Source organism: Helicoverpa armigera, chromosome 4 (assembly GCF_030705265.1).
Source record: "Helicoverpa armigera isolate CAAS_96S chromosome 4, ASM3070526v1, whole genome shotgun sequence".
In the NCBI taxonomy this organism is placed as follows: Eukaryota; Metazoa; Arthropoda; class Insecta; order Lepidoptera; family Noctuidae; genus Helicoverpa; species Helicoverpa armigera.
Genome location: NC_087123.1, coordinates 5,066,117 through 5,080,176, shown reverse-complemented (window position 1 = coordinate 5,080,176; position 14,060 = coordinate 5,066,117). Strand labels below are relative to the sequence as shown.

General features: G+C 34.8%; 1 protein-coding gene across 8 annotated transcripts; it reads right to left on the bottom strand.

Moving 5' to 3' along the window:
• Nucleotides 1-953: 953 nt before the first annotated feature.
• On the bottom strand, nucleotides 954-13,168 carry LOC110384071 (alaserpin). Of its 8 annotated transcripts, none has more exons than XR_010276395.1 (11): nucleotides 13,075-13,168; nucleotides 11,947-12,035; nucleotides 8,015-8,158; nucleotides 7,582-7,785; nucleotides 7,305-7,403; nucleotides 6,936-7,076; nucleotides 6,487-6,696; nucleotides 6,260-6,404; nucleotides 3,924-4,048; nucleotides 3,280-3,404; nucleotides 954-1,047 (listed from the first exon to the last, which is right to left on the bottom strand). XR_010276395.1 is itself a non-coding variant. In XM_021345158.3 (10 exons), exons 1-9 carry the CDS (start codon nucleotides 13,091-13,093, stop codon nucleotides 5,972-5,974), a joined length of 1,170 nt encoding a protein of 389 aa, XP_021200833.3. In that variant the 5' UTR covers nucleotides 13,094-13,168; the 3' UTR covers nucleotides 954-1,047. The 8 variants fall into 8 exon arrangements, 6 of the variants coding, with proteins under 6 accessions (XP_021200833.3, XP_021200828.3, XP_021200832.3 ...); XR_007511713.2 differs by lacking the exon at nucleotides 3,924-4,048 and adding an exon at nucleotides 2,515-2,639; XM_021345158.3 differs by lacking the exons at nucleotides 3,280-3,404; nucleotides 3,924-4,048 and adding an exon at nucleotides 5,972-6,090.
• Between the last annotated feature and the right edge of the window lie 892 nt (nucleotides 13,169-14,060).

Below are 14,060 nucleotides of genomic sequence, written 5' to 3'. Positions count from 1 at the left end.
AAACTAGAAGAGTTTTCTTTTCAGCAATCTCTAGTCATAATCCCTACCTGAATACCTAATCGATCCAAAAGTATCGATTGTGTTTTAAAATATTTACTATTATCACAATATAGCTAAACAAGTCACAACATTAAATTGACAATAGATATAACAACGCAATTTTAATACTTATTAGTAAGTTAGCTGAAAGGGGCAAGCGGTAAATCATGACGTCGCTCAATATAAACAATAGGTACGGCCATAAAGATAACAAGGGTGGAAGGTGGCCCACATTAGTCTTCCCGTGGTGTAACGTTTGTTCGTCTGACAGTATTCATTAAGGCACAAAAGCGTTGTCTATCAGGTAGTTTCCGCGACGGTCGCGCGCCTTAACAAATTGCCGGAGTAATGTGCGCGCCGCTCGGACAATGGAAGTACTCCTCAACGGAACTGCGAAGGCCACTATTTTCTTGTCTTACTAGTCATGGAGCGGTCATGTTCAATTTACTGCGTAATCATGAACTATGCATTGTTAACGTTTGACGTACATGATTTGGTAACTCTACCGAAATGAGCTCGTAAAACGATATAATCCACACTTGTTGTTGTAGGTACTCGTTTGGAACACAGAATTTTTTCTCTGGAAGTAATTGTGGTTTTTAAATGTAAAATTGTGATGTTAATATAGTAAAGCTGAAGAGTTTGTTGTTTGTGCGTTAATCTTAGAAACTACTGGATTTTTTAACCCATTACTTTATCGAGATAGGCCATAGGCTACTTTTTATCCGAGTGCATAGTTTTCACGGGACGAGGGTGACGTCGCCGGTGAATTACCTTCGGAATAAATTCATTATTTATGTAGGCAGTATAAGTGGCAGGATATGAGGGTGGTGGAAATATAGCAGGCCCAGATTTAAGGCCGGCTACGGCCATATTTGATTGGTTTGAAATGAATGAGAAATAAAACGAGGGAATCAATTAATACATAATATAATTTACTGATTTCAAGTATTGACTGTTGCTTGTTTTCAACCCAGTCTGCGCGATTATTCGTATCTCTCAACGAATCTGAAAAATGAAATAGGCATTAGCAACTGTGGTAATTGGTATAAAATATTAAACAAACATATAAGAACAGATTAGGACAAATTCTGATTGAAAAATACTATAATTAGTTACATTGGCGTATTGCCACTTGGTTTACTTTTAATATGCACCGTCATCCTCCGAGCCTTTTTCCCAATCATGTCGGGGTCGGCTTCCAGTCTAACCGGATTCAGCTGAGTACCAGTGCTTTACAAGGAGCGACTGCCTATCTGACCTCCTCAACCCAGTTAATTATGCACCGTATTCAGCATAAATGCATGCATGCATGTATTGAAACTTTTTAGTTCATCTTGCGTGCGTTTAGACCAAACAAACAAATATCTAGAGAAACATGAGCATTCTAAACAGCATTTCAGAAATCTTCTAGTATTAAATTATTTTAATGTTGTTAGATAACTAAAATTATTTAAAAGACAAGTACAGAATGCGCATTTGCTTAAGTTGCCTAAACGCACCCTAAGGAGTAATTTTTCAAACAATATCAGATGTCAATTAAATGGTTTTGGTTTTTCTAAAATTCAACTCGCACACGACACTGAGAATGGAAAATTACCCCTGATAATTGTTAATGTAAAGGAACCTCCCACCTCCAGAATATTTAGAGCAGTTGCAATGCTGCAAGTTTATTTTCTAGAACTTACAAAACAAAGATTTTCTAGGTACAACACCCCATCGGTTTACTTGTATATTTATACAAAACTCACAACAAAGTAACCTTTTGTTTAAGCTCAAGCATAGTGCCTGATTTTGATTGATTTTTTGTGATTACGATAGCAAGCAATACATACTATATAATGATGTGTTATGTCACAAATATTCCAGTGAAAATATTTAATGTTCTGTTTAATTCTTTACTGTTATAAAGCATCATAAAAACAAACGGATGGTCCACAATTAATTCAATTGATGATCTAAATGCTGCCCTGTCATCAAGGCTTACATCTGAAATGTGTGTTGAAATTAGTTTGGTGGTGATTTGAATATTTTATGTTTCTGAAAAAGCAATAAAATGATTATTTCATAAGAAAATATTCCTTGTAACGATGCTCGTTGTCTGTTAAATGAGGAGTGATGTAACTATTCCATGTTCTAGGTTTGAAAAACAGTTAATCTGTGTTTAAAAAAATCTGATTTCAGTTTTCAGCTATGAAATGGTTATTTCATTAACAATTTAAAAAAATATGAGAATTTGTGGACCCGGTGTTCGTTAGAAGTACATTCAAATAAAGCAAAAGAATAGTAGATATGTAGTTGGAATTAAATAGGCGTTGTAGCAGAGTAGTAATATAATATTATATAAGAAGTCGAGAAAGGCAGTCTATTGATATATGAAATACCATATTGAAAGAAGGTGGTAAGTATAGAGGCAAAGCTTATCTTAATAGATAATATATGATCATGCTCTATGCGCAATTATGGCGCGGGTACCTATGATTGGATGACTCCGCTAAACAGAATGTTATTCCGTTCCATTAAGTAGAACACGAACGGATGATCGGCATTGAATGTGAGTTGTTCTGGTATCATAGCACTCAAATATGCGATACCGAATTCTGTAATGATAACGATGGAAATGATACTTAGAATACACCTAATTAAAATATTCAAAGTCTACTGGGGACTCTCTAAGGGGACTAATTTAGCACATTTCATTCAAAATATTTATGAAAAATGGCCTGAAAAGTGCTGGATACAATATAGATTTATCCAAGCACTTTGGGATACAATTATACTTATCCATAAAAAAAAACTTGCTTTTCATACGCATAGGTGTGCAATACCTATATTAAACAGTATGTATGTATGTATGTAGTATTAATATGTTTATCAAATCATTATGTTTGACGATTTGGAAAACAACGATTTAGAGAATATAAAGTATAGCAAGTAGTGGATTCTTTTACATATATTTTGATGTTTACCTTAAAAAGATTTTTTAAGAGATGCGAACGTTTATGAGGTGGAAATTTTTCGATGCTGATGAAGATATTTTTACACAGTACTAAACAGCTGAAGCAAAACAGTAAATATTATGTGCAAAGACACTTGTGATGATTATTACGCACAATTATAACATAAAAAACTCGTTATTGACTGCAGTAGTTGCCACACAAAGTAAGTTAAGTGAATATTGATCACATTGACACAACACTACAAATATAATTAGAAGACGGAAGAGTAAAATTAGGGTACCTATTCAAAAAATACTCCATTGAAGGCGACTTTATCGGCCACTTTAAGTGCATAATAAAATGGTCGGTCGGCTGAGAAAGTTTTTGGTGGATTAGGATCTAAGAAAGCTCCAACCATCCCAAATTCTGAAATGGTACACAAAAACTATAAAGTTTCGTCGATGATCATTGGGTGATACTAAAGAACTATTAGGTATAATTGGATAAGTGGCCAGGGTCACTTATTGGCTCTCACTGAAAACTGTGGTTTTCTTCTCATGGCTTGCTAGTAAAGCAAAGCAAGCCATTTTAATAACAAGTTCCATACTAATAAATTTTAAGAGTTTTGTTTTGGAATTACGGTGATGAAACGATATCATGATGACAACGATATTCTTGCAGAGAAGTAAACGACTGAAGCAGTATAATGCAAATTATTTGCAGCAGATGTCATCCACCAAGAAGCAGAACGAGGTAAAAAGTAGACAATTCGACTGAATAGAATCACGTGGATTAGAAATAGAATATAAAGCATATAAGGTCAAGCATGATTTGTTTACGGTGCATGTAACGCATGTGAAGTAGCATATTTGACGAATTTCATAGACCCTAAGGTCGATATTGGAATCCAGTCAATCCAGTCAATTGAGGAGTACAAATGAATACCTATTGAGCAAAGATTCCGGTGAAGGTAACTTTGTCGGCAACTTTAAGTGCGAAGTAAAATGGTCGGTCAGCAGTGAAAGACTGTGGTGGGTTCGGATCGTAAAAGCTTCCTGGACCTTCGAAAACTGAAACGGAATTCAAAAAGTATGAAAATGTGCTAAAATTAAGTAATAACGATAACAGAGAAGAAGGTGAACTGAGACCGATGGGTGTATTCATTTGTTTCGATTGCCTAGTAAAATCGTATCGACGTGTACATTTGGAAAGCAAATTCGTAAAGCTTAAGCTTTGCTTTGCTTTCCAACGCTTAAGCGTATGTCGACAGTACGATGTGTAATTGTAAGTTGTTGTCGAAAGGAATTGTTACATCGCACAAGGAGGCTCACGAGAGAGCATCGGAAGAAGAAAGTATAAGAGTCGTCTTGTTTTCGGCCATTTATGGTAATTTGGTATTTGGTTAAGATAAATAGGTAATACCTACGATTAATTGAATGTCAAGTTTTTGTAAAATTATAACAAAAAAAAAAACAAACAAAACAGTTTGTACAGAAATATGTAATGATTTGTTGTGATTTCTCTGTTCCCCTAAAAGCTGTAAGATTCTACCCACCCATATAAGTCACAGATTCATCCCCAAACTATAGACAGAACACATTTATCCTGCGAGCGGGCAAAGATATCAATAAACTGTGTAAAGAGTACTCATTTGACCCATTGAATTCCAAAAGTAGCGTAGCCTGACAGCTAAACCTTGATTTTTTCAAAATTTTATTACCCAGTAGCAAGTGTGATACCCGGTAGCTATTTATGAAAACCTGTGATTGTCTTTTTATTCATGGTTTATTCTATCGTTTGTATAGATGTTAGTTTTCCTTAAATAAATAAATAAATAATAGGCATATGGAATGAAAGAAAGAAATTATTCCGTCTTTTAGATAATCCTGAAATAATGGACCCATATTTTTCTCACAAATAATTAATAACAAAAATAGGTACAACACGTTTGAATTTTGTGACTCCTTAATTTTTACGACCCAAGCCCCATTACATTTTAACTTTGCCAACACGCCTATTAAAAACATATATGCAAACTGCATGAGGCCCCGGTTTTGTTAGATGTGACCAAATTAAACTGTATAAATCGTTATAAACACTTCAAAACATTTTGAAATATTAGAATTTGGAATTAAATTGATACCTATTGATAAAATACCCCGCTGAAGGCAACATTGCCTGCAAGTTTAAGTGCATAATAAAATGGTCGGTCGGCTTCGAAAATTTTTGGTTGTACCGGTGCCATCGGTCGGGCTCCGAGACCATGAAACGCTGAAAAGGTACACAAGAACATAATGTTTTGCTTCTCTTTTTTAAAAAAATCCTGAAAACTATGAATTGATGCAACTTCAATCCCAACCACAAATCAGTAACTGTTTGAAACAGAAACAAGGTGATATGGACTTTTCGCGCGTAGAAAAACCGAGCGATAAATCACCTTTAATATCATCATTGTAGAGAGTCATTCGCTGCTTGTAATTGAAAGGAGACACAAAGTATACTCGTGCATTATTTTTAGAATGCACTAATTAATTAGATTTTCTTTGTGATTTGACAATGGGAACAAATCTGTTAGAGGCTATATAAACGGCACAGACAGAGGTGAAAGTTCTTCAACAATAAATAATTTAACTGTTCGAGGCAAACCTTCCGTTAAGAAAACTAAAACACCAGAGCTTTTTGACACTTGAATGTGTGGTGGTACATCTTTCTCATAACTGAAAATTAGTAGCAAAATACCCGCAAAGCAGCTAAATCATTGGCACCTTCAGTGCCTTTTTATTACGCCCATATTAGCCCTCAATGTGTGATTCGATGCATCACGTTGCATGAAGATATTTTTTATCAATCCCATACAATATACATTTCTCTATACCAAAATATTTAATGAAGTTTTACGGTATTTTCGTGTTCCACCAAATAATTTCCTGATTCCTGAACATACAATCTGTGGATGCTCATGCTCATGCCCAATAATAATTTGTATGAAATACCTAAGAGTACATTGTCCCACAGAATAGCGTGACAGACTTGGTTTTTAGAGCAAAGAAGAAAGGCCTATCGACGTTGAAAATTTTAGGATTAATTCTCCTTCTGAACATGGTGAACACACCTGTAATATAAATCAATCTATAAAAGGAATTCAGTGTCGAAGAGTAGTGTAAGATAACCTTTCAAAAGAATTGAAAGAAGAAGTGAATATTCTAGGATTTGAAGATTTTTCTTTTGTCCGTTTAAATAAATTATTTCTAAAGTGTATTTGCGAAGGTAACTGTGCTCACCATTAGCAGCGGCTGCTTCAGCCCCCTCCTCATTGACATCGATATAGGCCTTCTGTGTAGCTCCACTAACGAACAAATTTTGTGACTCTTTTAACAATTTGTCTAGACGAGCTTGTCCTGGAGTGAACAATTTTTCAATACTCATCTAAAAAATATTAAGAAGATTAACGTGTGAGTTAAGGTTTAAAAAGCGTAAGGCTTCAATTGTGGTCAAAGCAGGTACTCACCTTTTTGAGAACATCTGCAAGATCGATTTTAGTTTCAATCTTGAATTTAGGCATGGAAACATCAACCTTTGCGTTGTACATACTGTCAACGGCCTTTCTCAAAACTGCTGGGTCCTTCAATTTGTTCAGCAAAGAGTCGAGTCCATCAATCTCATTAGGAAGGACAATTAGAAGTGATGATTTATCACCTTCATATGGCATTTCCAAAAGCTAGAATTAACAAGAGTTGCACTTATGTTATCAATAAAGTAACAACGAAAAGCGGGTGAGCCATACTTGTGTGTAAATGTGAATCATGCACACTGTCTTTGTATGACTCGGCGACTCAACCACTACTAAGCGGTCTTGAGCTTACGCAAACAAATACAATGTGTGTGCATGAACATTTACTCATAATATGGTTGAGATCAACAATCTACAATACAAAATATTATATGATAAATAGTTACCTTAGCGTCAAGTTCTTGACTTTCGCCATAGTTAAAGTAAGCACTTTGTTTCATTGTAGGCAATGATATAGTCTTGTCCTTGCTGACGGAGAAATCACGATCTTTTGTGTCTTCCTTGCTAAACTGGCTTACCCACTTGCCCTAAATTGAAATAAAATCTGTTGATGATTCACATTTTTTTACATTTCCGGCAGTACTGTTATTTTTAAGTTAGAAGCTATGTTTTTATCATATCTTCTGAATAGCCTTATCCCAACTACAGATGTTGGGTTCACTTCCAGTTTAACTGGATGCGCTATTTTCTAATAAACCATAATATGCAGGTGTTTCATTTAAATGTTTTAAATAAGAAACAATAATAAGACAGACCTTGAAGTAAATAGCGTTAACAAGAACAACAGCAGTGTCTGCGTTTAACGAGTTCGGTGATACTAAGTCTTTGATGCGGTTGTTTGTGGCTTCCTCTACCTGAAAATGTTATTAACACATAATTAAGTATATATATTATTTCTTGGCTATTCAGATTCTATTAACGGAAAGAAAAGGCTATGAGCTTTTATACTTAATAGCAAGATCACAATATGTCGTCATAATGTTAAGACGTTGTGCAACTCGATGACGTTCACATTAAAAACATGACCATTACCCATGTATTAATTTCTTTTGCAGCCTCAGCATTTTTTGCGAAGTCAACATTTTTAACATCTGAATTAAAGACATCCCTTGAAACAGCAGCGTATTCAGGGTTCAATTCTCCTCCTTCGCGAACATAAACTCTGTTTGCCAGCTTAAGCTCAACGCTACTTAACGATCGTAGTTCTTTATTCGAATCAAGAAAAACTTGTTTTGTCTGAAAAGAAACAAAGTAAGATACATTTTTGTTTACCTAAAAATTCTTTTGAACTTAAAAAATGTTAGCCCCAAACATAAGTATTTTAAATACATGCCTTCACTGTCATTAACACTCCGGTTTTCAAACGGACACAAAGCCAGAGTAAGAGCTACTACTGGAAAACTTACATTTAAAACCCCGTAGCAAGAATTAGGTTTGTAAGAATTGGTTTCAAAGCTATACATACCACGGTGTCGTTAGGCAGACCGATAGCTCTCAGGATCTCATCATGAGAATCTCCTTCTGAAGCCAAGGCCAGTTGAGCCAAAGGTGACAGCACTGAGAATGCTGACATCACCATACTTTTACCCGGATTCAGTTTTACCACCTTCTGTAGAATAAATATTAGAAGTTCCGTAACTAATGTAGATATAATTGGTAATATATTTCCGATAAATGGACTTATTTACTTAGTTCTGTGAAATAATTGATTCTATACGAATCTTTTGCTGCAATTTGCAGTGAAATCAATTACATTAGAATAATGCATTTCTTGAACTTAGGTACGCCTATTAAAAATGGGGAATTCCCATGGAAAACATTGTTCATTTCAGTGTGTAAAAAGTGTTATGAGATTGTTTAGCGTTGTTTTTGAAACCAAATCACCGTTCACCAAATAACAGTTCTCGTAGAAATAACTTACTAATAAGCTGTTGTAATTTATCCGTCTATATGTATACGTCTATTACCTAAGTCAACATATTTAAGGGATGCGTCCCGTTAATGTTTTATAGATTTTACTAGAATCTTCGCGAGAAACCTTTTATTATGTAGAGATACTTTGATTAAGAAGGAGATTTTTGCCTGATACTAAAATAACCTGAAGAGAAAATTATGAAAGTCTATGTAAAGAAGCAAATCCAGATATGAAAGCTAGTCCTGAATAATTCCATTAAATTGTAGAACTTTATTTATTTATTTATTTACAAATTTTTGTACACACACATAATAAAGAAAGATGACAGGAAAGAAAGAATATACAAAGGTAATGCTTATTTCTAAAGAAATCTCTTCCAGCATACCTGCGAAAGGAAAAAGAGAATAAAAGAGATGTAGACAGTGTGTAAAAAGCAAAGGAAACAGAAATTAAAATGGAAGAAAACAGCTGTATATTGTATATTATACCTACATAAACAATACGTAAATAATGAATATATACCTACTAAATAATATATACCCAAAAATAAAATAATATATACCTAGATACATATATAAATAAATAAAATAACTATGATGCAATGGACAGATAATGTTCTTTAACTTTTCTCTTAAAAAGTCCAACAGTTTGGCAATCTCTAATCTCATGGGGAAGGGAATTCCATAACCGAACAGCGTGAACGGTAAAGGAATAGGAATAGAAGTCGGTGGAATGGGAAGGAAATTTTAGAATCGTTCTAAGATGTGACCTGCAAGGCGCATCATTAGAACGGATAAAGGAAAACCGCTCTCGAAGGTACGAAGGAAATTTAGGGTTATAGAGGATGTTGAATAATAAACACAAAATGCGAGTGTTCCGGCGAAGTCGAATTGGGAGCCACTTGAGAGTGCTGCGAAAGCTAGAGACGTGATCATATTTTTTAAGATTGAAGATAAAACGTATACAGATATTTTGCAGGCGCTCAAGCTTGTTTAAGAGCTCCTCGGTGGCATCCAAATAACAGGCATCAGCGTAGTCAATAATGGGCTGGATTAAGGTTTGGGCTAAAGAGATTTTGGTCTCTAAGGGTAAGAAGTTCTGGAGGCACCTGAGCGAGTGGAATGTATAATATACCTTCCGACTGACTTCAGCGACTTGAGCTGTCCAGGATAAGTTGGAGTCGATAATCACACCAAGGTCTTTAGCCGTAGCACTAAAATCAATTTTAACTCCATTAAGGCAAAGCGGGGTTAAAACATTAAAATCTAGCCTACTCCGCATATATCTGCCACCGATGATCAAGGCCTTGGATTTTCTAGGGTTGATCAGTAGTCCAAACGAACGCGCCCACTGATCAACTAATTCCAAGTCATGATTCATGGCTGACAAGGCAACTTCCGCGTCATGCGGCACAAAGTGACGATAAAGCTGTAAGTCGTCGGCATAGAGATGGAAGTTACAGGAGATGACAGTGGTGACTGTATTAATAAAAATAGAAAAGAGAAGAGGAGAGAACGCCACCCTGAGGCACACCCGTGACAAGTGAGCACCAATCAGAGAAAGAATCATCAAGACGAACCCGCTGCGAGCGCCCCTTGAGATAAGACTCGAACCAGTCTAAAGAAGCAGAGGATAAATTTGAAGATCTGAGGATTCCAAGCAGAATATCGAAGTCAACAGAATTAAAGGCGCTGCTGAAGTCTAGTAGGACAAGTATGGTAAGGGATTTATGGTCCATAGCCTGGCGAATATCGTCAGTTACTTTCAACAGTGCTGTAGAAGTGCTATGACCAGGTCGGAAACCGGACTGAAAAGGGCTAAGAAGATCAATTTTAGAAAGAAAGCTAGAAAGTTGGCAATGAACAATATGCTCAAGAACCTTGGAAAGATACGGAAGGATAGAAATAGGTCTGAAATCGGTCAATGATTCAGGATTCTGTATTTTAGGTAGGGGGATAATGTTAGCTGATTTCCAGGCATCAGGGAAAGTGCAAGAAAATAATGAGAAGTTAAAAATGTGAGTCAAGACTGGAAGGACAGAAGATAGGATTGGATGAAACATTCTTGAGCATAAATTATCATTACCAGCAGCAGTGGAGGAGATAGCAAGAATAGCTTTCTTAACACCCTCCTCACTCACTGCATCAAACTCAAAAGGTGAGCACAGCGGCTTCGGCAAGCAGTCAAGCCTATTCAAAGTAGAGGATTTGACGTGCGGATCCAAAATAATAGGGGGTTGTGAGAAATAAGTGTTTAGGGCACACACGTCAAAAACACCACCAGAAACAGCATGAGACTTGCCAATGCCGACAGATTTGAGGAATTTCCAGACTTCAGACGGGTTACGGTTGTCAAGAGAATTATGAAAGTAGCGTCTCTTTGCATCTCTACACATACGACTACAGCGATTACGGAGCTCTTTATACGCAGAGAGGTTGCGGTCTGAAGGACAGCGCTTTAGCCTCCGTTTGGCTCTATCCCTGGTGGCCATCATATCCTTAATAGCAGGCGTGAGCCAAGGAGCGGGAATATGTCTGATTTTAACCTGACGAATAGGAGCATGACGATCGTACAGACTGATTAATTCCCTATTGAAAACATCGACTTTGTCGTTGATATGTGTGCACTCGAAGACAGGATTCCAGTCGATACAGTCAGCATCACGCCCCAATGCCTCCAGATCCATACCCTTAAAGTTCCGAAGGGGAATATATTTCGGCCTTTGTTTATGCTTAGATTGAAATTACTCAGTTCAAATAAAGGCTTATGAATTTTATGTTCAATAAAGGAAAACATAAATCTGAATTGCTTATGCATGTGATTGCGTCACGGTCATTGTTTCCGTATGACGATATATTCAAGGACTGCTTTACAATCATGATAAAATGATTGGCAATATTATTAGGTTCTGTCGGAAAACCCATTGTCTAAGATGTTTTATATAGCGTTTAGCATTTAGTTGTTTGTTGATACTGTTAATTATGCTTAAAACCATAATGTTGTCGGTTTTATAAACGACTGTTACTGACATGTTATGGATACTTTAAAATAAATTACTTTTTTTAAGATTATGTAAAATGAGTCATAACTTGTTCATTTAAATATCAATAAAAGTTAATTATGAAATTATTAATACTTAGGTATCTTTAAAAACTGAGAGTTCTTTAAATGAGTGATATCGAATGTTTTATGTTATTTCTATTTATTAATTTAAAGTTAAAAATATTTCCGAAATGTTGTTATTCTTTGTTACTTTATATATAGTGGCTGACATTTGATATTTTTTGATGGCTCAAACGAGTGACTTTTTCTAAGTTAGGTATGTTTTCTTCAAGTTTTCGTTGATGCCTCTGTATAAAGTATATGGAGTTGACATTTGTAAGCGCGGTGATAAATTCATGACTTCTCTGTATGAGATGACGCCACCAATATAAAGTGTGATGAAGTAAAAAAACATAATATTTAAGATGTAGTTTTCTTACTTGGAACATTTTGGCGGTGAATTGATCGTTACTCTGCTTGAGAAGTTCATCGGAATCTGAAGACATTGTTGATGCCACAAGGGCCAGAACTGAAACATACGTGAATTCAAAAAGTTAGTATTATAAGTTATTTCGGATATTTAGATAATACATAAGTGCAAAAAACATAAAGGTATTATGAGTAATGAATATAAAACGTTGAGTAAAATAAGTATCTCGTTATTCAAAAATACCTACTTATGTTACGTTTACTTAACTTATAACGTGTTTTTTTTTTCTATATTTTTTTTAAACTAAGAACATCGTGATATTTTTTCTCACCGTATTTATTTTTTACTCCATAACAGACTCTTATCGGCAGTTTTTTTGCCACTTATGCCTACCGCAATATCACGAGTATATAAATAAATCTTGTTATATAATAATAAAAACACATCTTTTTTGTTTGTGTTGACCTTAGTTAGCAACAGAATATTAATATCTCACTGTCAAAAAAGGAGTGCCTGTTCAGTCTGATTCTAATGTATAAAACAAACTATGTAATATGCTATAAGGAAAACCGGTTAAATAAGTGGTCTCTGCTACTCGAATGTCAGGGAATCCCAGTCTACCTTTACTATACAAGTTATCAAGTAGCTTGATAATATTATGATAATATTAAAGAAGACTTTAAGTTAGTGGTAAAATAAAAGATTTGTATTCAAATAACGATTATATTTATATCGATTCTTTGTTTGCCAATCTATCTAAAGATTTACAAAGCTATGAAAACCATAATATTTTTTTGTAATTCGACATATTTTACTATGTAGGTAACTGTAAATTGCATTGGCATTAAAAAAGATGGATAATTATAGCTTGTCAATGTCTGGATTTCTTTGAAAGATATGTAAATAACAACCGAATGGCAAACATATTTACAAAAATGCAAAGGTACATCATTAAATTGTAATATTTGTATGGAAAAACCGGTCAGCTAAATATAATCACTTCGAGATAAAACAAAACTGTTCTTCATTTTTATTTGGACATAACAGTGCTATTATAAAATTCCCACGTAATGTTGTTATTGTTATCTATGTTATGTTAAGTAAACAATGTAATATTAAAAGATGAATTAAAACTCACGGCATATGAACAGCTTCATGTCTGCGGTCGCTCACTCCGACGCTGGGTGAACACTAACCGGTCCACAACGAGATGCTCTTTTAAATAAAACAATTTGTTGACTGAACTCGCCATGTGATCGCTAATGCCACATAGCAATACATAACTAATTAACGTTGGGAATTCACAAAAAACTTTGTCAACTTTTCTATGAATTACGTACATATCGATATTTATATTTGCTATCGTTCTTAGAAGTAGGTACACCAGATTGTATTGCCTGATTCTTTTTACGTCAAGTGAGTTTGCGGTACAAGGAAAATAAAATGCATTTCGATTCATACTTTTATAGAAACATACCTACGTATTGAGTGTTCAAGTTAGTACTGTGATGACATATAAATACTCAACATAGGTACTTATGTTGGACAAGGGCTATAGTTGCACCTGACCCGGCACCATACATTAACTGATTTGAAAATAAGTATCGTTATTTGTTATGTAAATTATTTTAAATATTACCAAGCTATTAAGTAAAAGGAAACTACTTATGCCTAATTTATCATCGGCTTTCATCTTTATCGGTTCAGCCATTTTGTCATTGTTTTAGGTACAATTTTTCCTTATCTATTGAATTTAATTAAAAAATAATTTATTTCTTATGATACACTCAATTTTATTAACATAGTTATACGAATTATGATAAAATAAATTCAGAGAAGCGTACAAATTGCCAATCAGTTCCGCGATTAGTAAACAATTGTTAAGGTAAGTTGTAGGTATTTACCCTGCGTCTTGGAACATATTTCATGCCTACTTATATTAGCTAGTGTAGGTAGGTACCTGGTACCTAGGTAGGTAATTTGAAAAAAACCTTATATCTTATCGATAAAGAGTAATATGGCTTTGCTTATGCGTGGGTATGCAAGTTTCTGTATATTTGTAATCGAAATGGATCATTTTGTTTGTTTTTAAAACTTACTGTCTTATCTCTTCACATTTATGAT

Bases quoted from the DNA above. Each gene is read 5' to 3' on its own strand.
- LOC110384071 (XM_021345152.3), bottom strand. The intron at 8,159-11,946 runs GTAAGAAAACTA...TTTATTCTACAG, and splicing joins TCACCGCCAAAATGTTCCAA to AAGGTGGTAAAACTGAATCC. The intron at 6,405-6,486 runs GTGAGTACCTGC...AATATTTTTTAG, and splicing joins TTGCAGATGTTCTCAAAAAG to ATGAGTATTGAAAAATTGTT.